The sequence below is a fragment of the Callospermophilus lateralis genome, chromosome 2 (assembly GCF_048772815.1).
Source record: "Callospermophilus lateralis isolate mCalLat2 chromosome 2, mCalLat2.hap1, whole genome shotgun sequence".
NCBI lineage: Eukaryota > Metazoa > Chordata > Mammalia > Rodentia > Sciuridae > Callospermophilus > Callospermophilus lateralis.
In genome coordinates, this window is record NC_135306.1 from 205,550,618 (window position 1) to 205,575,056 (window position 24,439).

The 24,439-nt window shown below is 47.6% G+C and overlaps 1 protein-coding gene and 1 pseudogene across 3 annotated transcripts; both read right to left on the reverse strand.

Annotated features, from left to right (window-relative positions):
• Positions 1 to 5,575: 5,575 nt before the first annotated feature.
• On the reverse strand, positions 5,576 to 9,001 carry LOC143391975 (ribonucleoside-diphosphate reductase subunit M2-like; annotated as a pseudogene).
• Positions 9,002 to 13,060: 4,059 nt separating this feature from the next.
• On the reverse strand, positions 13,061 to 22,823 carry Slc29a2 (solute carrier family 29 member 2). 3 transcript variants are annotated; one of them, XM_076844802.2, is made up of 12 exons: positions 21,963 to 22,823; positions 21,636 to 21,717; positions 20,173 to 20,333; positions 19,850 to 19,989; positions 19,350 to 19,484; positions 18,533 to 18,630; positions 18,256 to 18,340; positions 17,211 to 17,353; positions 16,852 to 16,957; positions 16,681 to 16,766; positions 15,151 to 15,350; positions 13,061 to 14,591 (listed from the first exon to the last, which is right to left on the reverse strand). In XM_076844802.2, the coding sequence occupies exons 1-12, from the start codon at positions 21,989 to 21,991 to the stop codon at positions 14,552 to 14,554; spliced, it is 1,305 nt and encodes a 434-aa protein (XP_076700917.1). In that variant the 5' UTR covers positions 21,992 to 22,823; the 3' UTR covers positions 13,061 to 14,551. The 3 variants fall into 3 exon arrangements, with proteins under 3 accessions (XP_076700917.1, XP_076700916.1, XP_076700919.1); XM_076844801.2 differs by having other exon boundaries at positions 13,061 to 14,595; XM_076844804.2 differs by lacking the exon at positions 13,061 to 14,591 and adding an exon at positions 14,748 to 14,805.
• Between the last annotated feature and the right edge of the window lie 1,616 nt (positions 22,824 to 24,439).

A 24,439-nucleotide genomic window follows, 5' to 3' on the forward strand; every position in this document is an offset into this window, starting at 1 on the left:
GGCTTGGGTAGAATGAGTAAGGAAGTGTTCCATCCTTTTCTATGATCCGAAGGAGTTTGAGACAGATTGGTTTAATTGGTAGAATTTGCCTGTGAAGCCATGTGGGTGTTTTGTTTTGGGGAAAGGGGAGATTTTTGATTCAGTCTCATTATCATTCAGATTTTCTGTTTCTTTTCAAGTCAGTTTTGGTAGTTTCTGTTTCTAATAATTTCCATTTCATCTTATTTGTTAGCATATAATTGTTCATAGTATATTCTCTCTCTCTCTCTCTCTCTCTCTCTCTCTCTCTCTCTCTCTCTCTCTCTCTCTCTCCTGCCCCCCATTGAGCCACATTCCCAGGCCTCCACATCTTTTTAAATTTTTGAGGCAGGGTCTCGCTAAGTCACTTAGGACTTGCTAAGTGATTGAGGCTGGCTTTGAACTTGTGCTCCTCCAGCTTCAGCCTCCTCAGCCTTTGGGATAACAGACAAGTGCTACTGTGCCCTGTACATTGTATTCTCTTATAGTCCTTTTTATTTCTGTATAATTGGTAGCAATGCCCTTGCTTTCATTTCTGGTTTCAGTGAGTCTTCTTTTTTCTTTATCAATCTAGTTAAAGTTGCATCAATTTTGTTGATCATGTCAGGAACCAAGTTTTTGTTTCATTTTTCCTCTATTATTTCTCTCTTTTAGTTTGTTTATCTCTCCTCTTTTATTATTTCCTTCCTTTGGCTGGTTTTGCATTTAGTTTGCTTTTTTCCCTTAGTTCTTTAAATTATGAAATTAGGTTACAGATTTGAAATATTTCTTCTTCTTTACAAAATTTTTGATTGTTGTTGTAGACGGACACAATACCTTTATTTATTTATTTATTTATTTTAATGTGGTGCTGAGAATGGAACCCAGTGCCTCATACATGCTAGATGAGTGCTCTACCACCGGGCAACAACTCAGCCCTTTTCTTTGTTAATGTGGGCATTTACAACTGTAGTTTTCACTCTGAGCACGGCTCTTGCTACAGCCCATAGATTTGGTATATTGTGTTTTTGTTTTCATTCATCTCAAAGTGTTTTCTAATTTCCCTTTTGATTTCTTCTTTGATCCATGAGTGTTTTCAGAGTGTGTTGCTTCATTTCTTCATGCTGGTGAATTTTCCAGGTTTCTTCTGTTAATTATTTCCAGTTTCATTCCATTATCATCAGAAAAGACATTATATTATTTCAACCTTTTTAAGTTTGTTGAGTCTTTGTTTAGTGGCCTAACAGAATGGTCTTACTTATTGAAGAAGAGTGTGTATTCTGTCATTCTTAAGTGGAGTGTTCATCTATGTGTGGTCTAGTTTGTAGTGTGTCCAAAGTCTCTATTTCTGTGTTGATCTTCTAATATTGGACATTATTGTTCTATCCACTATTAAGTGAGGTATTGAAGTTGACAACTATTATTGTAGAAGGGTCTGTTTTTCTCTTTGATTCTGTCAATGTGCTTCATATATTTTAGGATTGTTGTTAGGTATGTATATGTTTTTAATTGTTATATCTTCTTAATGGGTTGACCGACTGATGAATATATAGATATCTTTCTTGTCTCATTTAACTATTTTTTGACCTAAAGTCTATTTTGTCTGATATTAGTATTTCTACCCCAATTCTCTTTTGTTTACTATTTGCATGGAATTATTATTTTTTCATTCTTTCACTTTCTAACTGTGTTTGGATGTAAAGGGAGTCTCTCAAAGGCAGCATGTAATCAGATAATTTAAAGAATACATTCAGATATTTGTCTCCTTTTAATTGGAGAGTTGAATCAATTCCATTTAAAGTAATTACTGAGCCAGGCATGGTGATACATGCCTATAATCCTAGCAGCTTGAAAGGTTGAGGTAGGAGGATCAGGAGTTCAAAGCCAGCCTTAGCAATTTAGTGAGGCCCTAAATAACTTAATAAGACCCTGTCTAGTGTGTGTGTGTGTGTGTGTATCTGTGTGTGTGTGTATTTTTGATATATTTGTTTACTTATTCATTAATTCTAATCAGTTATACATGACAGTAGAAAGCTCTTTAGTCATTGTACATAAGTGGAGCAGAATTTTTCAGTTCTCTGGTTGTACATGAAGTAGAGTCACACCATTCATTATATATATATATATATATATATATATATATATATATTATATATATATTATAATATATATATATATATATATATTGCTCATTAATATATTTGAAATAATTATCTTATGCATATGTTTTTTAAATCATGTAGGAAAGAAAAGAGAAGTTCGAGACCAAAAATACAATAATACTGGATTTTATATTTACTTGTGCAGTTATCTTTCACAGTATTTTTTATTTCTTTACATGGCTTTGTGTTCTTATCCGATACCCTTTTATTTTTGCCTGAATGACTTGCTTCAGCATTTTTTTCAGTAGTTTTTGTACAGTGACAAACTCCTCAGCTTTGTTGATCTGAGAATGTCTTAATTTCTTCTTTACTTTTTTTAAGGACCACATAACCTGAATTTATTAACTTTAGGCAACCATAATTTAAAAGATACAAGAGTCCCATATGGGGGGGAGTGGTCTGAGGTTTTGGCTCAGCGGTAGAGCAGAGCACTTGCCTGGCACGTGTAAGGCCCTGGGTTCAATTCTCCGCACCACATATAAATAAATAAAATAGAGGTATTGTGTCTAACTACAACTAAAAAATAAGTATTTAGGGCTGGGGTTATGGCTCAGTGGCAGAGTGCTTGTCTAGCATGTATAAGGCACTGGGTTCGATTCTCAGTACCACATATAAATAAATGAATAAAATAAAGGTTCATCAACATCTAATTTTTTTAAAAAAAGAGTCCCATATGTACTCTTTTTTTGTATTTTTAATTTTTTATTAGTTGCTCAAAACATTACAATGATCTTGACATATTATATATTTGATTCAAATGGGGTATGAAGTCTTATTTTTCCACATGTACAGATTGCAGTATCACATTGGTTATACAGCCACATTTATACATACAGCCATACTAGTGTCTGTTGTATTCTGCTACCCTTCACATCCCCACCTCAGAGTCCCATATGTTGTGGCTTAGTGATAGAGCTCTTGCCTAGCACACATGAGGCCCTGGGTTCGATCCTTGGCATCACAGAAAAAGGAATAAAATAAAGGTATTGTGTGCAACTACAACTAAAAAAAAAAGAGAGAGAGAGAGAGAGAGTCCCATATTATAGGAGTTGAAAAAGACTATACAATAAAGGAAAAAAACTGATGAATGGTCAGCCAATTTATAATCCAACCAGTTAACAAACAGGACCATCTTCTGTGTAACATCTAGGCTTTTTTCTTCCAATGGTAGATTGATCTAAACTGGCTCTGTTAACTATTAGTTTATACCCCTATCTGAAATTAGCATTTGGATGGAACATGTATTAATAGATTTTACCAGCACTAGTTTTCTACTGGTTAAGGAATTCACCAGGTAATGCTCAAATTTAGGCAAATGTTAGGATTAGTGAGTAATGTGTTATAATTACTAACTTCAAGATAATACCGGGTAACTTTTTTTCCCCAAATACATGTAAAAACAATCAAGTCTCAACAGTACCTACTTATATAGTTAGAATAAACACAACTTCTAGGAGAGCCAATTTCAGTTCTGGTTTCACCACTTAATAGGAGACCTGAGGCAGGTTACTATCTAAGTACAATATGAAAAATCATAATACTATTTTACATTCCACCTACAAAGACCTTTTAAGTCTTTTCATATCAACTAGAAATTGAGGAAAGTAAAATTTGAGAAACAATAATACTGCTCTTCACATGCCACTGGGTCACTAGCAGTCACCCAAATCATGCCTCAATCCCCAGTGACTTAAGTTAGAAGCTCTTTGCCCTGAAAGACATTATGCCTCAGTTGAGCAGGACATGCTATGACACCCTACCTGGGATACACAATAAAATATCTTCTACTGGCACCAGCAGACTACCATCGAGGTATGCACAGGACTGACTTAAAATCGATTAAATATTTCAATTCATTAAAGAAAACAAAATTTAAATTACATGCTTAGTCAACAGAAGTTTAACTTTAGTTGCTTAGTGAATTTTGAGTTGGCCCCATCACTGGTAACTACAACACTTTGCATTTGGTATAGAAACAGTACCCTTGCTGGTACTGTTGTAGGGACAAATGAGGCAAGGCACTGAAGATAGCTGGAAACAGTTTTATTTGGCTGCAGCCAGGTCCAGAGGGTACAGCCTTTGCTGTAATCAATCAATCCCCTGAACCCCGAGTTCAGGTAGTTTCAGAATTTTATATCCAGCATGTAAGGGGAGGGGCTCAGAAGTTCAGAGTCTGCAGAAGTTCACATAAAAGCAGCTTTTTCTCTCACTGTTCTGGGCAAGTTCACTCTTCAAGGACAACACCTGAGAAGTGGGGAGTGTCTTCTCCCCTTTCTTTCCTCTCCCTGCCAGCTGTTACCATGGAGCCCAATTGTAACTTATCTTAAAAATGTAGACATCTCTGTGAAGCCCAGCTCAAGGCCAGAGGCCTTGTGTGTACATTTCTACAAAGTACTATACTGGATACGTTTGTGAAAAACTAGTAAGGGGGTGTCCAGCACCTGGAGTGCTGGAATCTTCTCGGCCAGTGGCCACGTAAACAGGGCGACTTGAAAATAGGAAGTTTATCTACCATGGACTCTTCTGCTGACAGTCCTAAAATCAGCCATGGTGAAGAGGGCTTTTCTGTGGAGAAAGGGGGTGCCACTTCAGTACAATGTTCATTTGCATGTAAAGTGCCAGTTTTATTTACAAATTAGTTAAGTACACTTTTGAGTCTGTTCTGTAGCAATGAAACTGACAACTTTTAACTACCTGGTAGTTGTAACTGGTGTTTAATCCTGCAGGGTTGTCGCTCCCTTCAATAAGGATAAGTGGGAGACGGGCTGATCCAGCCTGTCGTCCCGAGGCACCAGCTGTTGGAACTGCGGTCCCAAGGGAGGTAAAAGGTCCCAACACAGGGTCAGGCTTGCTTGACAGCCCCCTCACTTTGAAGCTGGGATCATCATCGTTAGTGCTATGGTGAAGATTGTCAGGCGGCTTGCAAAAGCCAACAAGGGTTGATTGAGGTAGCTGTTAGGACGGTGGTGGTGACTTGGTGGCTACTTAGAACAAAGCAGCCCACGCGGGAAAAGAACATCAATCAGATGCTGGTGGAAACACCTGTCAATCAGCCAGATCTCCTGACTAACGCCTGTCAATCAGCAGGACCCCCTGGCCAATCCTGGAGTTCAGCCAACTCCCCTGACCAATTCTAAGGGGCAAGGGACCCTAAAAACACCTTTTCCTGTCCCAGTTCTGCCTGGGAGTGACATCTCAATAAAGCCTTGTTCAGTGGCCCTTTTAAATCTGCCTCCTTTGGCCGTTGCCCGCCTAGCCTGATCTGACAGTAGCTACACAGCTTTTCAGGTGCCATTTGTGGACAATGGCATAACTGGTTGATTCATTTTAGCTGGTTTTTTATTTTTATTTTTTTTGCGGGGGATGATAAGGGAGAAAAAAAAAGTCAGCCAAATAAGAACACATCTTCTGTTCATTTAGAAGTCAACATTCAAGGTAAAAGAATTCTCTATTATATTGGACATCTCTCCCATCCTCTGATGCTCGCCTACTCTCAAAGAAGTTAGTCTTCCCTTCCACGAAGTCAGCTAGATTTTCTACTCTGAAAACCTTGTGAAAGCTCAGCTCCAGCATGAGTCTGTCTACCACAAATTTAATGTACTGCCTCATCAAAGTGCAGTTCATCCCAGTGAGCTTCACAGCCAAGGCCACCGTGAGGTACTCCTGTTCTATCCTCACAGCATTGATGATTATTGCTTTTGCTCTCTGCTCTGAAGGTTTGTGTAACAGGTGTTTAAACATTCAGCAGGCAAAGTCACAGTGTAAACCCTTGATTCTGATAATAAGTTCATTGGAAAATGTGAGGCCAGAATATTGACACAATAGAACCAGAAAAGAAGATTCCTTCTGCAGTGGCAAAGGCTAAAACATGTTCTCGTAGGTAGCCTCTTTGTCCCCAATCCAACTCAAGGCCCAATCTGTTTTACTCTTCATACAAGGCATCCTTTCAATAGCATTGGAGAGAAATTCCCTTTCTTTAGAATCTTTAATATGAGTGTCAATATAAGGAGACTATACATTTTAGAATGCATGTTTTCCGTGGCAACTTGGAAGCCATAGAAACAGCCCACTTCTGTAATTTGAACTTCTTGGCTAAATCATTCCACCAAATTTTCATTTGCTATGCCATCACTTGCTGCAAAGAAAGCCAGAACAAGCAATATAAAATATCGTTCCTCAGGGCTGTTTGTGGTGGCACATGAAAAACCAGCCTCTACCTCAGAGCAAAGCCTGTCCAAGGAAGGGGGCGTGACCCTTGTCCTTGGAAAGACCCACAGAGCACTCCTAGGCACATACCCATCCTGCTGAGTTGTTTATCTACAAATAACAGGGGAGATCTGCTGCGCCAGGTATCCCTGACTCAGGCTAGGTGAGGACACATAGCAACCCCCTAGCAACCACCAATCAGCATGAGACAGGGAAAATACCTGGGATGCCAGATGACCCTCTCAGTAGTTTATGGTGGTTGATAACATGTTGGGAAACCATGTAGTTCAGCATGTACTCCCCTTGTGGCCTAAACCAATCAGTTCAAACGAATCCCTCTCTTGTACTAACCAATTACCCCTAACTACCCAACTTGTTCCCGCCAGTGAATGTGCTAATCATATTTTAGAGTTGTTTTATGATTATCTCATGGTAGGTGATGATTTGCTAAGAGATGCTATGATGTATGTGAAGTCCCTGCCTTCCCCAAAGAGTGTATAAAACTGCTGCAAACCCTGGGCTTGGGGCCTCTCAGTGTCACCAGTTGCTGTGTGCACAGAGGAACGAGCTAGCTCACAATAAACACCTCTTTGCTGCTTACATCGATCTTGGTCTCTGGTGGTCTTTTGGGGGGGTCCCGAATTCAAGCATAACACACACACATGTAATTCCAGTGGCTTGGGAGGCTGAGACGGGAGGACTGAGAGTTCAAAGCCAGCCTCAGCAAAAAGTGAGGCGCTAAGTAATTCAGTGAAATGCTGTCTCTAAATAAAGTACAAAATAGGGCTGAGGATGTGGTTCAGTGGTCAAGTGCCCCTGAGTTCAATCCCAGTACCAAAAATAAATAAATAAATAAATCATATATATGTGTATATATATATATATATATATATATATATTTATATACATATATATAAACGTATCATATATATATGATATATACCCATGTATATATACACACAATAAAATTATATATATATATATATATATATAATTCCTCAGGCTTCAGGGCTTCCCAATGCTGAATGTCCTTGGAAAGATCCACCTCCTTGGCTGTCCAAAATGAAGCCTCACTTTCTCGCATATCTGCCAAATATCATGGTATTTAATAGGAAAGATGATGTAAGGATGGCCTTAGGCCTTAGCCTCAGCAACTTCATTTTAAAACTCCATTTAAAAATAAACCTGGGGCTGGGGATGTGGCTCAAGCGGTAGCGCACTCGCCTGGCATGCGTGTGGCCGGGGTTGGATCCTCAGCACCACATACAAACAAAGATGTTGTGTCCGCCGAAAACTAAAAAAAATTAAAATAAATATAATAAATAAATAAAACCTGCAGTCTCACCAGGCAAGCTTCAGAGCCCTCCAATAGGTCAATCAAGCATAGCCTGATAAAAGCAAGTCACTTTCCACAACCCTGGTAAGAGTCAGAGTGAAGTCACATGTCATTTGTCATAATCCTGATAGGAGTCAGAAATCAGAAATCAGCAAACCACATGTCCTAACTCTAAGAATGAAAGATGTTACTAAGAAACCTGGTAGAGGGGCTAGGGTTGTGGCTCAGTGGTAGAGCACTTGCCTAGCATGTGTGAGGCACTAGGTTCAATTCTCAGCACCACATATAAATAAATAAATAACAAAGATCCATTGACAATTAAAAAATATTTTAAAAAATAAAAAAGAAACCTGGTAACAGCTGATAGGGACCCAAACGGTGAACAGAAGCTCCCAAAATTTAATATAAATTTTGGAGCAAATGAACAGACATTCAGCCAGCCAACACTGATGCCCACATGCTGGAGGGCCTGATGAGGCCCTAGACTGACACCCCAATTCTTCTCATCTGCCTGATCCTCTGCACCGTCCTCACTGCTCTCACACTCTATAGCAGCCTCTTGACTCTGGTGAGAAAAGGAAGTTTTTAAGTCTCCTTACAACTGGCTCCTCAGCCAGTGGTCAACTCCACTCCAAGGGAAGCCTCTATTGGTTCCTGACCTGGTGGCTGCGGTCTGAATATGCATCTGCTGGAATTGAGACCCCTTAGGTCTTAAGACTTTAAATCTAGCTCTGAAGCTCAGCATGCAGAGGGAATGTCTGTAATGGGTCTGTTGTGATGAAGTGTGTTCACAGTGCTTAGAGTTAACTTAGAATTGTTTGCTTTGAGTTGATGATGTCTATTGCAGTGCCCAGCATTAAGGATTGCATTCCTTAGACTAAGAACCTATAGAGTGAAATTGTATTAAGTGATTCAAGTGAATAAAACATTGAAGGGGCAAAAGCGCGTGGAAATTCTTTATTTCCCCCCCTCAACTGCAGATGTTGCACTTTGCCCATTGTGACAGATGACAAAGTGGCAGGTGTTCTCTCTCAGTAGAGGTCCATCCCCTACGCTGGGGGCAGATACTTTAGTTAGGCTCCATAGGCTCCTTGGAAGATCCTCCTCGCAGTCTTGCTGGCCAGGACACCAGTCCCACTGAGGGCCGGGAACATGTCCTCCTTGTCTGCCAGGCTGAGCCCCTTCAGCAGCGAGAGCTGCAGCTGCTGCTGGTCTTCAGTGGTGGCAAGTGGGGTGCTGACCAAGAGCATGGTGGTGGCAGTGGCAGACATTGAGATGGCAGTGAACAAAGTGGCCAAGTGGAGCCTCTTCTTCACTTTTGAGGATAGTTTTTATGGATATAAAATTCTTGGTTGATTTTTTTTTTTTTTGGCATTTTACTATATCATCCCACTGCCTTCTGAGTATCGTGGTTTCTGCTGCAAAATAATCTGTTGCTTTTATTAATGAATGCTTGTATAAAAAGTTGCTTCTCTCTTTGTTTTGACTTTTGACAGCTTGGTTATAATGTGCTTGAGTGTGGATCTCTGTGTTTACCTCCTTGGTATTTGTTGAGCTTCTTGGATGTGTGGATTCATGTATTATATCAAATTTGGGTAGTTCTGGCTATTATATCTTCAAATATTCCCGTTTTGGCTGGGGGGTAAACTGGGGATTGAACACAGGGGCACTGGGCCATTGAGCCACATCTCCAGCCCTATTTTGCATTTTATTTACAGACAGGGTCTCATTGAGTTGCTTAGTGCCTCGCTTTTGCTGAGACTGGTTTTGAACTTTCGATCTTCCTGCCTCAGCCTCCTGAGCTGACGGGTGATAGACCCAGCCTGATTTTCTCTTAAAATTGGGAGCCATCTCGCCACAAAGCCATGAAAAGATAATTTCAGCTTTACTATAAGTTACTGCAAATTCTGAACCTGCTTGGATTGCCTGGCCATGCCTTGAACTCACCCATGCCTGGCTCTCTGACCAGATAGCAGCCCTCTCTGAAACTTTAGTGAGGCCTCACAAATCTTGGCCTTCCCTGGCCAGATAACGACCCTCTCTGAGGCTCTAATGACTTTCATAAATTCTGACGTCGGGGCCAGCAAAAATGTAAACTACCATTTGTGTTATGCTCGTCAGAGTTTTGTCATCTGTAACCCCCCCTTTTGTATAACTTTCTGGGCTCTAAAGCGGGGCTGCAAGAAAGCTGTGGGGCTGTCTTGTTCCTGCGGTTTTTGCGGGGAGAGGCAGCCCGGCCGGTTGAAATAATAAGCTTGCTTTAATTTGATTTTAATTGGAGTCAGTGGTCTTTTCTTGTGTCCTGGCTTAGCACTGGGATTACAGGTGTGGCCCAGCACCTTTACTCACTTTTTTAGCATTTCTTTGGAGGGATGGGCACTTACAGCCTATTCATATTTAGCCTTGTGGAACCAGTTTCCTCTTCTTAAATGGGGATAGTAGTTGAAGGATATGGAAAATAAATCCAAGGACATCTTCCCTAAGTTTTTGTCATTTAAAATCCCAGACCCAGGCATAGTGGCACACGCCTGTAAGCCTGTAATCCCAACAGCTCAGGAGGCTGAGGAAGGGATCATGAATTCAAAGCCAACCTGAGCAAAAAGCAAGGCGCTAAGCTACCCATGAGACCCTGTCTCTAAATAAAGTACAAAAAAGGGCTGGGGATGTGGCTCAGTGGTTGAGTGCCCCTGAGTTCAATCCCCAGGACTCAAAAAATAAAATAAAGTCCCAGGCCTCAGCTAAAGTGCAGGAACACAAAAGGAACTCTACCTGACTGGCACCTGACCCCTCACCCTAAAGGGTCAGCTGACCCCAGTACAATAACCCCCAGGAAATTCCCTGCTCACATTCCTGTCCCACCCTAATGGATCAGCAAGACCCCAATACAATGGACCCCAGGAATTGCCCTCCTGTCTCATCCTAAATGAAGCCTATGTAAACCAGACCCTTGCTTCTGCCTGACGCCACTTTTCTGCCCTGAAAATGAGCCACACAAGTTTCCACCAATTGACTCTGCAGCTGAATCTTGAATAAAGAAAAGCTTGAGGTTTGCTTCCCTTCTCCCAAATAAGATGTTGTTTCCAGCTAAAACTTGAAGAAGAAGAAAGAAAGAAAGAAAGAGAGAGAGGAAACCCTGAGGAGAAAGAAAGAGCAGAACAGGATGCTAATTGGCTCCATCTTGGTATCATGGCAACTCCAATGACTGCAAAGCAGGGCCCTGTTCTATCATGCCAAAGATGGCCCCCATGACCGGTTCCTTCTAATGTACCAGTAGCCTCAAGACCCATACCTCTCCCCTTCACATTGTGGCTTCATTCTCCCAAGAGAGAGGAGGAGATTGATTCCTCTCACCAGGAAAGTTGGACCAGGCTACCTCACAGGCTGCCGGTCAGCCAATGGGTGGCTTCTCTGGCTCAGAACTCACCCCTGGTCCAATCAGCTGAGAGAGGCCATTCTCATTCAAACCTGGGACGGAGACTGATGCCGGGAGGCCTGCTGGCAATGTGTAGCATGACCAGAGCTGGGGTGTGAAATGCTCCTGTAGAATTCTAACCAGGGTTCATAACAGAGCAACTTGAGGGTGAGGACTGGACTTCAATGTCCGAGTCCCTTCTCTGAGTGGCTCCATCCCCTCCACGGAGACCCCTCCAAGGATTTGCTGATGGAAACTGGCTGCTCTAAGGGAGTCTCAGACTATTGGCAAAGCCATGTCAGGACCTGGGAGGTGGCAATACCTGGGGACTGGACATCAGGAGAGGGACAAACAGGTGTAGCCCATCAGCCCAAAACTTGGAAGGAAAACTTGGGCTGGGTCTAAGGGAAAAAGGACGGGAAGATGGAATTCCAGGTTGTGAAGGATGCCTGTGGTGTGATTGTGCTCTTTCTGGGGCCCATCCTCCACTGCTCAGCCCTACCTTGGTCTTGGTCCAGGTGTTGGGTGACCTCTGTGGTTTTCATGAGTCTGCCTGGCATGCCAGAGGGGGTTGCCTTCTTCCCTGCTTATCTCAGAGGGTACAGCTAAGCCTAGTACTCTTTACCAAAAACTCTGGGGACTCCAGCTCCTGTTTTCCCGGGGATCATGAGTCTGAGCTCTAGCTATGACCTCACTCCAGGATTTCACACTTGAGTATCAAATGTCCACTGCTTCTAAATAAAGGGCTGAATTTGAATCCAGGACACCTGACCAGCGTATGTGCACTTAACCATGGGACTAAATGGCCTTTGTAGGGGCAGCTGCTCTCCTGTGTCCATCCTCTTCTCTGCAAGTTGCTGCTCAGGCCTCATCTCTGCCTCCCTGGGCTGCAGGAATAGCCTCAGCCAAGGCCTCTCTCCTTGTCCCTTCTCCGTGGTTCACTGTCCACACGCAGCCACAGGGGAGTCGTTCCAGCAGAGGGCTCCAGGGTTGCTTTTCCTTGATTGCAATACGAAGTTCAGATGCTTTGACTTTGTACAAAAGGCCCTTCATCCTCTCTCCTAGCCCTCCCTCACCCCTTAGGAACCATCATCAGAAGTCCCCACAGTGTACTACATGCTTACGCCTCCCACCTAGCGCTCCTGACGGAGGTGCCCCTTCTCCACCTCAGTAACTCACTCCTCAGGGCCCAGCTGGAAAACACTGCCTCCAGAATGCTTGCCCTGACCTCTCAGATGGGATCCATGGCTCCCTCTCCTGGACTCCTGCATCACACGCTCTCACAGGCCTTAATACACATTACACTCTGCTTCCCATGGCCTTGGCAGTGGAGGCTGCATCCCCCGGATTCCAGGGTCTCCAGACCCAGGGCCTGGCCCAGGGCAGGTGTTTGTGAACAGTGGTCAGAGGAATGAACCCTCACTTGGGGTCTGCCCTGTGGTTTCTGGGCAGGTGCCCTATGCTGGCTCAGCGCCTGATATATGACAGGTGGGCAGGAAATGCTTGTTCTTTTCTGGGCTGGGCAATTGGTGCAGACGTGTGAAGATGAAGCCAGCACTTCTTTCTGAGAACTGGCTGTGTTGTCAAAGCCCTTTCGGGGCTGACTGCCTCTCTCAGGATACATTTCTAAGGAGAAGCCCTGGCCTGGCAGAGGATGCAGATGAGGGCCAGGGCTAATAGCAGGGGACAGCTGTTCATCCAGCAGGTGATCCTCTCAGGAGGAAAATACAGGGCTCCTGCTCCTTATAGGGCCAAACACCCTTGTCTGTCATGTGGCTCAGAGGAACCAAAGCAGGGATGCATACCAACACCAATCCCTGTCCCTCTCAGGGCTTGTCATTTCACCTGTCAAGTAGGCACAATTATTCCCACCCCACTGAGCTCACTGCAGCCAACTGCACACAGAGCCAGCTGTACTTTGAAAATAAAGACTCCATGAATGCATCATACAAATGAACAGGTTGTAATTAGACCCAGGAGCCGGGGCGGAGGGAGAAACAGGGCAAAAGCCAGAGTATGTGCTTAGGGCTCCTGTCCCAAGTCCCTTGAGGAAAAGAAGCACGTGGTGGGCAGGAGGGACAGCACCTTCCTGGAGGAGGGAGATGGGGACTGTGTCTCAGCCCTACCATGGGTCGGTCACTTTCCCATGGGACTTGGTTTCCTCACCTGAACAGTAAGGGAGACATAGTCCCTGCCCAGTTCCTTCCAAGGGCTTTAATGAGGCTTAGTGAAGGAGTGGGTGTGGAAGAGCTCTTCGAAAATGGAAAGTCCACTGTATGCAAGCAGGCTAACTGCTCTTCTTGAAGCCAGGCCCGGTTAGGTTCTGGGAAGTGGGGATAGTAAATGTTGGCCAAGAAAAATACTGTATTAACTGGGCATGGCGGCACAAACCTGTAATCCCAGCAACTTGGGAGCCTGAGGCAGGAGGACCCTCAGCAACTTAACAAGACCCTGTCTCAAAATAAAAAATAAAAAGGGCTGGGGACGTAGTTCAATGATGTCTCTGAGTTTAATCCCCAGTACAAAACAAAAACACTGAGGACCAGGTACAGTGGCACACACCTGTAATTCTAGTGGCTCGGGAGGCTGAGGCAGGAGGATTGTGAGTTCAAAGCCAGCCTCAGCAAAAAGCAAGGTGCTAAGCAACTCAGTGAGACCCTGTCTCTAAATAAATGAAATACAAAATAGGGCTGGGGATGTGGCTCAGTGGTTGAGTGCCCCTGAGTTCAATCCCCGGTACCAAAAAGAAAAAACAAAACAAAACCAACAACAACAAAAAACCACTGAGGCTCAAAGCTGGATCCTTTGAGTACCCTTAGATCCTCACTCAGCATCTCTTCCTTCATTCTCCCTTCAACTTCCCTGGCACCTTTTACCCTGCGTGGGAGAGAGGACTATTGGGTGGCTGGGGCCCAGGACAAGGAAGAGCCCCTGCTCTGGGTTGGCCCCACCTTCCACTTTGATTGGAGGTCCAGGCTGCATCAGCTGCACCTTCGGCCAGGCCTGCTGGCAGTTCTGCTCCGGGGTCAGCAGGTGGAGTTCTTGATTAACAGATGCAGTCTTGATGGTGGGGGAGGACCTTGGTCTTCACCCTCTTTTCCTTGATTGCCATCTTCTCAATGTGGTCTTCTGTGTGTCTAGATGAAGTCCGTTCTCTGTGAGGTGTAGAATGATCTGTGGTGGATTCTTTCTTGCAGAACCCCAAGTAGCCAGCAGTCAGGGATGGAGAGTGGCTTCTGCTGCCTTCTGCACCTGCAGCCAAGAGCCTGCCCAGCAGAGGCCTGAGCCCAGCTTGTCATCCTTTCTAGGCTGGGTCTCAGCTCCTGGAGATGTGCTGAGAAGAGGGCTGCCAGGAGCCCTGACAGGCCTTTCAGAGCAGTGCCTTGAAGAGGAAGGAGAGGGAGGCTCCGCAGGAGAGTCCCAGGGCCAGGAAGAAGGTCATGAGGGCGCCAGCCACCTCCCTCTCATGTGGCAACACCTGCCTGGAACACAGAAGAATAGAAGCTCTTAGAAAATGCCAGGTCCAAACCCGGGAGTAGCCCTGTGGTTCCCCGCCCGCCCCTACACAAGACACCTGAATTCCAGTCTGTGTCTGACCCCATTCCTGTGTTTGGCCTTCCTTCTTGACAAAATGCCCTCCAGCTTGTTCTCCACATCACCTGACTCTCCTGAGATTCCCAACTTCCCTGCCCCTAGAGGAAACAGCCCATGAGCTTTGCTTTTGAAAAAAACCTTAGCTTCCTTTTAAATGAGAATCTCTGCACTAAATGGGCTCTAAGGAAGGACAGTCCAACCCATTTATTTATATAAGGGGAAACGGAGGTCATCCCAGAGGCCCCAGAACCAGTGCCTAGGCTATGTAGGCAGGTACCTTCCAGCCAGAGGCCAGCTCAGCAGTGAAGGCCTGACCCACAGGGTGGCGCCAGTGAGGCGTGGGCACAGCCAGCAGGGCTAGCCAGGCGGCCAGCTCCCTCCCTTGCAGCTGTCCCTCCTCAAAAAGCCGAGCCCCCTCCCCACCCCAGCACCTGCCCCCAGACCTGGGCGCCAGGCACATGGTGAGGGACACCAGGTAGCCATTGGAAACGGCGAAAAGCAGCATGAAGGTGATGAAATAGGCGTCCTGAGGGAAGAGGATGGGCAGCCGGGCCCGCTCAGGCACGTGGCACAGCATGAAGAGTGGCACGAACAGGAAGCGCAGGCACACCAGCAGGGGCAGCAGCCGACTGTCCTCATCTGGCTGTGGCACAGGCTCAGGTGAGTGCTTCCCCAGGACACCCATGAGAGACCCATCAACCATCCCCCGAACTCCTCTGCCGTGACCTAGGACTGGGGCCTCTAAGGAACAAGGACTGGGCCACGGCCACCCAACAACCAGGACAGGCCTGGGGCTAGCCTTGGCCTCTCCCTAGCTCTAGTTTGGGCTTTCTCCAGGGAAGAATTCAAGAGGCCTTAGAAAGCATCCCTGGCTTCCAAACTTAGTTCCCCAGGGCATCCCTAGGGGTTCCATATGCTCCTTAGGGGCGGATGGCTTTCTTTTCCTTTAAATTTATTTTATTTTAAAAAAATTTTTAGTTGTAGATGGACACAATTCTTTTTTTCTATTTTATTTTTATGTGCTGCTGAAGATCAAACCCAGTGCCTTACACTTGCTAGGCAAGTGCTTTACCATTGAGCTATATCCCTAGCCCTCTTTTCCTTTTAGTTTTTTGATTGGCACATAAAAGTTGCACATACTTATGGGGTACCATGTGATGTTTCAATTACGTACACTTCTAGCATTCAAATCGGTGAGCATATCTGTCTCTTCAAGCATTTATCATTTCTTTTTTTTAAATTTTATTTATTTTTTAGTTTTCGGCAGACACAACATCTTTGTTTGTATGTGGTGCTGGGGATTGAACCCGGGCTGCACTCATGCCAGGCGAGCACGCTACCGCTTGAGCCACATCCCTAGCCCCGCATTTATCATTTCTTGGTGGTAAAAACATTCAAAATCCTGTCTCCTAGCTTTTACAAAGTATATAGTACATTATCATCTTCTATAGCCACCCCACTGTACAACAGAACCCCACAACATATTTTTTCCTATCCAAATATAACTTAGTACTCAACATATGACCTCTCCCAGATGGGGTTTCTTAGTAGGATGGGAAGCTGGAGATCCGGGCCCGTCCTGCCTGGATGGGACAGCAATGCTCTGCTGCATTTCTAATGTCTCTAAGGGAGATTTCACTTAGCACCTTGCTAGAAGCAATTTGGAAACAAGGAATCTTGTTCAACCCCTCACCAGGTATAGGAAACTCCACATGACATTCTCTGAACACGGAGGGCTGGGCCCTGGGCTGGACACTGTGGACACAGAGGTCAACTCTGGATAGCTTCCACTTTCGAGAAGCTCAGCCCAGGCTTGCATGTGCCAGAGGCCAAGCGCTTATTGCTGCTTGGCAGGCTCTTTCACTGCAGACCAACAGGACTACTAGGAAGTCACTTTTTGCAATTTCATGCCCTCTGGCCACCCCCAACTGCTTCCTATAAATTGGCAGCTTGTCCAGCCCAGCTGTGCTCACCCACAGGAAGTATGAGGTCAGGCTCCGCCCCAGCCAGTCCATGACATTGAAGAGCAGGAAGCAGCAGATAGGATTGAAGAACTGACCTGGGGGAGACAAAGGATGGCGCACCCTGGTCCCTGACTCTCCTCTCCTGTCTCCCCCTATCATTTTCTGTACCCCAACACTCACTCCATTTCCCAGGACTGGTGGAGCTGGTCACCATGGCTGTGATGGCAGGGAAGACCGACAGGGTGACTGTGAAGACCAACACAAGGCACAGCGCCGTCAGCCAGATCTGGGAGCCGGAGGCAGGGGTGTGAGTGGGCAGGGCAGCCCCGGCCCAACACGGGCCCCAACCTTCTCACCCCAGCCCTGCCCGGGTGTAGGACACCAGGGCCTGGCCCAGTTGTGTCCATGACCTGCCATGACCCTATGACAAGTGGATATGAAGACCCCATTCTAGCCTAGGAGCGTCTGGTGAGGACTGGAGAGGGTGTCCCACCCTTCTTCCCCAGGAGTGGTGGCTGGGGGTCATCTCCCAGCTGTACCTTCTGGAAGACAATGAAGACTGAAGGTTTTTCTAGCTTCTGGGGCTCATCTAGCTCTGGTTCCAGCTCGGGCTCCTTCTCAGGGTCAAGATCTAGAGTCAGAGTTGCCACCTGGGGGCTGTTGGGAATCCCATTCTTCTCATCTGGGGCAAGAAGGGAGTGTGGGGTCATGTGATCTAGGTCTCCCAACAGTCAGCCCTGAAGGAGGAGGATTCCTAGCAGTTAAAACAAGTGACCCTTCTCCAGCCCAGGGTACCAGCAAAGGGAAGCAATGGTGGCAGTATGCCACCTATTTATTAAGCCCATGTGTGTGCCGGGCAACAAGTTAAGTGTCTCAGATGAGTTGTCCCATCGCCTGCCATTGCTTTGCAAATGAACAAACAGGCTGGAGGAGTGAAGTGGTCTGGTGACTTTTCTAAGGCCACTCGGCTTAGGTGTTGTGAAGCCAGGATTCAGAGCTCGCCTGCAAGAAGCTCTGCTGCCTTCCCATTTTTGTTTTTGTGTTTGGTACTGGGGAGTGAACCCAGGAGCACTTTAGCACTGAGTTATGTCCCCAACCTTTCTCTTGAGTCAGGGTCTCACTAAGTTGCTTAGGGCCTTGCTGAGTTGCTGAGGCTGGCCTTGAACTCAGCCTCTTAATTTTAAAGAGCAGACAACTGAGGCTCAAAGAGCAGCAAGGCATGACTTTAATTTCAGACTTCCCTTTGAGATCTTCCTGTGCTCACCCAAGGCTCTGGAGCAGGTCATGGTGGTACGCACCTACAATCCCAGCGGCTGGGGAGGTGAGGCAGCAGGTTTCAAAGTTTGAGACCAGCCTCAGCAATGTAGCAAGACCCTGTCTCAAAGTAAAAACAGGGCTGGGGATGTGTTCTGTAGTTAAGCACTGGTGGGGTCAATTTCTGGTACAAAAAAAAAACAAAACGAGAGAGAGTACACAAGGTCCTAGGAGCCAGGTTTAGTTAGGGACAGAGTGGAATGCTTCCAGCAGAGCTGGCTCATGCTTCCTCTGGGTATCCCACCTCCTCAGCGAGGTCCTGGGGCTTACCAGCCTGGAGGAGCTCAGCTTTGGTCTCTAGCTCGTGAGTTGGGGACCGTGAGGGCTTCTTGGCCAGGTAGTAGCGGGCAAACTCCTGCAGAAGGATCGAGAGTATCAGGACGGCTAGGTGAGGTGTTTGGATCCCTCCCCACACCCCTGGCTTGGAGGCCAGGACACCCCAGTGACTGGACATGGGTCTCTTCTGCCTCCCCTGTGCTTTCCCAGAGCCTCACTCAGGGCTCTGAGGTGCCCTGAGATGGGTCCTGGAACCCAATGGCAGACTCACCAGGTGTGGTAGGCTCAGGTAACACACGATGGACATGAGGATGCCCACACAGGGCGTGATGAAGTATCCCAGGGCAGAGGTCTGGGCATCCACACCACCTGCAGAGGAGAAGGGGCTGGTTCTGCAGCTCCCATGTAGCCTCTAACTCCTGTCCTTCCTCCCAGAGTACACTTCTCAGATGCCCAGCCTCTTCCCTTTTCCTTCACTGACTGAGTCTCATATGATGCCCCACTCTGGCCCTTCATCCCTCTCTTTTCTCTACATGCCATTTAATATTTCATTAGTTGTTGATGGACCTTTGTTTTTATTTATTTATATGCGGTGCTGAGAATCAAACCCAGTGCCTCACACAAGCTAGGCAAGCGCTCTACCACTGAGCCACAACCCTGGCCCTCTACATGCCATTTTTGTTGAGCATTTACTATGTGGGTTTCTCTTGCTGCAGGCTCAGTACAATCTCAGCAGGAACTGTAATAATCATTTATGTGGGGAAATTATGGCAGAGAGGTTAAATGCCTCATCCAATGTGCCCAGCTAGTGAAGGCTGAGATGGATTAAAGCTTGTGTCTATCTCAAACCTACGCCCCATCCCTTAACCTCAATCTGCTAGCACATATCAGGGTTGACCCCAGGATCCCCTTCCTGGTCATTCTCCCTCACTGCAGAGCCCAAGGGTCTGGCTCCCAGGCCCAACCCCCACTTCTCCATTACTCTATCACCTCTGTCTCCACCAAAAATCCAGGCACCTTCTGCACACCCTCTGTGATCCCAAACCTCAGAGGCCACCCCACACCTCCAGCAATCCAAGTGCACTCACTGGCCATGGACATAAGCATGGCAAGGGCAGCGAAGATCCCAGCCAGGCCCTGGCCGCTGAGGAAGAGGGTGCTGTAGGTGGATGGCATGGTGCCCAGCTGCCCAAAGAGGCTTCCCTGCAGAACTGCACAGAAGGCTGAGGAGAGACAGGGACATGGCTGCCGCTCAATAAGGCAGCCTTAGGGGCTTCTTGGAGGAGGCCTTGGCAGAGTGCAGGGGGACTCTGGACTTGGCTGTACCGGGGTGAGCTGTCCTTGGGCCTCTGGACATTCTGCTACAACATCCCATTCATTCCTCTTCTGAAGCAACCACTGGCCTGTGGGGCTAGGTGCCAGGAGGCCAGCTCCAAGGTCACTGTGGGGCCTGGGACAAAGGGGTTTTCCTCTCCCTCTGGGCCTCTGTTTCCCCATTAGAGATCAGTGGTGTTGTCTTATCTTCTTGCATCTCTTGGGCCCTTTCTGTTACAGGGAGGAGGCAGGGGTGGGGGGCAGAAGTGCTCACAGTTGATGAACCAGACAGAAACCATGGTGATGGAGAAGAAGGGCCCAGGGCTCATGTCCACCTTCACCAACGCTGCTGTCAGGGCGAAGAGCAGCAGGATACCCAGCAGGCTGCCCAGAATGCGCACCACCTCAGGGATGCTACTCAGAAAGGGATAGAGAGCATCAGGTGGGCCCCGGCCAGGCAGGGGGTGGTGGGCAAGAGGTGATGCCAGGGGCAGGACAGTGGGGCTGGGAGGGCCAGGCAGATGGAGCAGGGGAAGGATGGGAGGTCCTCCTGGGTCCAGATGGTAGGTACTGCCTTGGCAGGGGATGGGGTCTCACCACTGATACAGGAAGGAGTTAAGGAGTGTGAAGAGCAGCAGAGGCAGCTGGGACAGCAGCGTCACCCAGTTGTTGAAGTTGAAGGTGTCTGTGGGGCCTGTGTGGTTGGTGCTCAGGGTCCCAGCGGTGCTGTTGGCCCCTGCCAGCCGCCCCTGAAAGTACTGCCAGATGGGGAGGAGGAGTAAGGTTAGGCATCCCTAGTCTGTCCCTTTGCCTCCTCCCAGGTGTGTGATTGCTTGGCTAATGCTTTGGGGACTACTTGCCTTATCCCTGCATTGTCCCCAGCACCTGGAACACAGTGGAAACTCTATGGTTATGCACTAAATTGAATGGCTGGCATATGGAACAGGGCCCAAGCACTAAGAACCCCAGCTCAAGCCTCCATGCATCTCTGGATCACCCTGATCTTTAGTCCCTAGTCCCCCCACAGCAGTCTCTAGATTCATTCATTCCGTGGGTATTTACTGAGTATCTACAGAAGTCAGGCTCTGGCTTAGGTGCTGACCCACTGCTTTCTCCCTGGAACATATATCCTGTCACTTCTCTGCTTAAGCGCCATTTACCTTCTACCCACACCTTCCTATTATGTACAGGGTAAACCCCAAGAGTTTGGAACAATATTTAGGACCCTACAGTATCAGATCCCACCGTCCCTTTTGTGTCCCATCTCTCACTCCATCCCACTAAGCACCAGCACCCCAGGTTCTGGATCTTTCTCTGAATAGGCCCTTGTCTCTGTAAGGAATGCCCTCTTTCCTCCTGACCACTCCTCCATCCCCCAACTTTGCCTACCCCACACTCAACTTATAAATCGTCTGTGTTCTCCCTCCCCTGAGAACCACAGCACTCTGATCCAAGCCTGGGAAGGCCCGTGTCACCTTATACTATTAATGGCTCTGACCCATCTTATTCTCAAGACCAGAGACTGATTCATCTTTGGGCCTCTGGGGTCCAGCACAGAGCACATCTGCAAAGTTACTGCACTGAATATAATAACCCAGTCCTAAAAAGAATGCAAAGTCCACACTTCTACCTTCCTTTCAGAGAACCAACACTGAGGATAGACTCTCCCTCTGGTATGGTTTCTCTTCATTGCTAGTGGCTGGTCCACGAAGGAACACATTAAATGTTTGCCTAATGTATTTAATCCTATTGTAAAGAAAATCAGAGGCTTGAATTACCCACTTTTGGAGTGCCTGGACCAGAAATAACGACAGAGGAGGTGGGTGTGTAGCTCTTTTGCTGGTCCTAGGACCCCCCCCGCCCCCCAGCTGGTGGGCATTCCCCAAAGTTTGGCCTTCTCAGCCATGAGAGAGGTATTTCCGTTCTCTGAGGCGCCATGCTTCGGCGAGCGAATGGGCATACTGAGGAGTTTAAGGCAGCATGGGGAAAAAGCGCCTAGTGAGCCTCAGTCCGGGGCGGCTGGAGGGATGGAGGGTGTTGTGGCCACCGGGCTGTCTCACCGGGATGGCGGTGATGAAGAAGTTCCAGGGAAGGAGGGTGCCCAGCCCCAGGATGAAGAAGCTGATCCCGACCAGGTGGTAGCTGTGGGGATCAGTGAGAAGGTCACCCCAAGGCCTCCTGCCGGGCCGCCCCTCCCGCCTCCCAGGCCGTCCTCGGGAGAGCGTACTACAACCCCCATCACCCCCGCGCAGCAGCCGAGGGAGTCGGCTGATGGGAATTGTAGTCCAATCCATCTTCTACGAACCCCGGCGTGTCTAGGGGAGCGGGATCGTTCTGCCGACCGCCACCCGGGCCCCAGGACACATGGCACCGGGTTCCCATCTCACCTGTCCTGCGGAGCGTCTCCTCGCGCCATGGCCTTGGCAACGGAATGCACCGGGATGGGAGCGCAGAGGGGAGGCTGCACTCGCTCCTACGCGGGGCCGGAGGCCGGAGGCCGCGGGGACTGGGGGCCGTTGTCCCCGGACCCGAGTGCGGGCTGCTGGAGGTGGGATGGGAGCTCCAGGAGGATTTCCGCGGGTCTCAATCTCCACAGGCTCCGGCCTTAGCTCCGCCTCCGGGGCGGGGACAGAGGGTCGCACCACCTTCCTCCGCACCCCAAACCTTGGGCTCTTTGGGGGCGTTGTACCGAGTCCTACCTTCGGGTCTCCCTACCGGCCAGCCCACGCCACCAGTGTGGCTTGGGGCAGCTGACCCGATCGGTGTCGCCGCCGCACCTCTCCGCAGCCCGCTGCCTTGCCCGCGGGCGTTGGTCCTGGATCCCTGCGTCGAGGGAGGGAAGGGGAGCGTCCCTCCCACTCCCCCGCGGAGAGCTCTGTGGTCCCTCTGGCCCGGACTTTTCTTCCCTTCGCCGGCTGCGAAGTGCTGCCGAAGCCGCGTTCGCGTCCCCTAACGTTGGGGTGCACCCAGGGCGCCTCTGTAGAGCCCCGTCCCAGGGCGTAACTCGAGCAGGGCCAGCGCGCGGGAAAGCAGGAGCCGAAGCTTGTCGCATGTGGTCCTGGCAGGCTGGGCGGAGTTGGGTCCCCCCGGAGGCCGAGGAGCGGGCTGGATGCCCATGCTGGCGGAACCCCCGGGCGGATCTGAAAGACAGGCAGACAGACTAGCCTTCTCCAGCAGGTGCCTAGGGAAGCGCCCGGCCTTTGGGCCCAGCAGCCGAGGTGCGGGCCCTGCCGGGGCGCCGGGGCGGGCTTCCAGGCCGTGATGAGCTGAGCCGCGTAGGGAGCCGTGAGTGGTTAAGCAGAGGCTGGGAGAGAAGGGTGCCCCGGAAGTGCGCTCCCTCCCCGCGCGCTGTGTGTTTAAATACGTTGCCTTCAGCGGTCTACATCACATCTCATCGAAAAGAAGATGCAGCCACATCCCGCTCTTGTTTTCGAGGGAAAACTTTGAAAAGATTCCAAACCATTGCAGTTTCGAAATTGGTTTGCTTGGTCTGTCTCATAATTTATGAATGGGTGTGGTTTCTCTGGGATGCTGGAGAAGCTAGAGGCTCTAAAGCACAAATTGTTTTCATAAGAAACGACATTTTGTAACCATCTCCAGATTACTTGTATTTTTCCTCCAGCCACCTGTGGATCGGTGGGGCAACCACTGTGTTTGTCGAGTTCACGGCTTTATTACTACCATCCTTCCCCCGCCCCCCGTGGCGTGGGATAAATGCTTGGTGACAAATAGATTGGATTGCAGTGTTCTGCAGGGGAGTTTAGGGAGACCGGGGACAGCATTGGATTATACTAAGAGAAAGTTACTCTCTTCAGTTTTCTTCCAAGCTTCCAAATATATCAAAGGGGAAAGTCTCAGTTCACGTTTTTTAGCACCCTCTAAATCCTCCCACCCCACAGGGACCTCAGGACCTGTCTTAACAATTCTATCTAAATACAAGTTAATAACTTTCATTTTCCTTATATTTATTCTTCTACTTATTTTAAGGCTGCAGTACTGATTTCCTATTTATGACAGTGATATAAAGTTTTCTTTGAAAAAAAATCAGTATATTTATGAAAAATGAATCCTTTAAAGAAAATAAGCGTAACTGCAGATGAGGACAGCTCTGCCCGAGTCTCGAAGGCAGGACGTGAAGAATGGAGTTTTGGGCAGCAGTGCATCTGTGAAGGGAGAGAACAGTCTGTACCAAAACTGGGCACAGGAGACGGCTGATGCATGCTGGGATATACGATAAGTGTTTTTGGATAAGTGCCTTTGGCTGGCGCGTGAGGAGGGAACAGAGCCTGTCCAAAACAGGCTGAAGGCTGAGCGTGGAACTGGGATTCCAGCTCACAGGCTCAGTCACGCTTGTCAAAAGCAATATTTTGTTACTATCCTGCAGTGAATTTGTGAACAGCAAAACCCACCCATGAAAGATTTTCACGTCAATATAATATCCCAAGTGTACAACAGAAGATAAATTTTAAAAAGCCTTTAGGAATAAAATAATATGTATGTGAATATGTTAACACTCAAGACACATGAAGCTGTCAAAACACGTGCCATACAGGCATGTGCTGAAACCAGTAAAGATCACTAGCTTGCTGATGGTGATGTGATATTCTGCAACACTGACCAAGTCTTGGCAAAGTTCCAGGCAAAACAAAGAGCAGCTGTCCCTCTACAGAGATAGTAAGTAGCTGAGTTACTGGAAAATGCTGTGTATATTTAACCTTATAAATAATACATTGTGTCCATATGTCAACTGGACTTACAGTCTAGGCTCAGAAAATGATCAACATGGTTTTAAAAAAAAATATATTTTATTTTTAGTGCAGTTTTAGATTTACAGAATACATGAGCAGATACTACAGATTTCCAT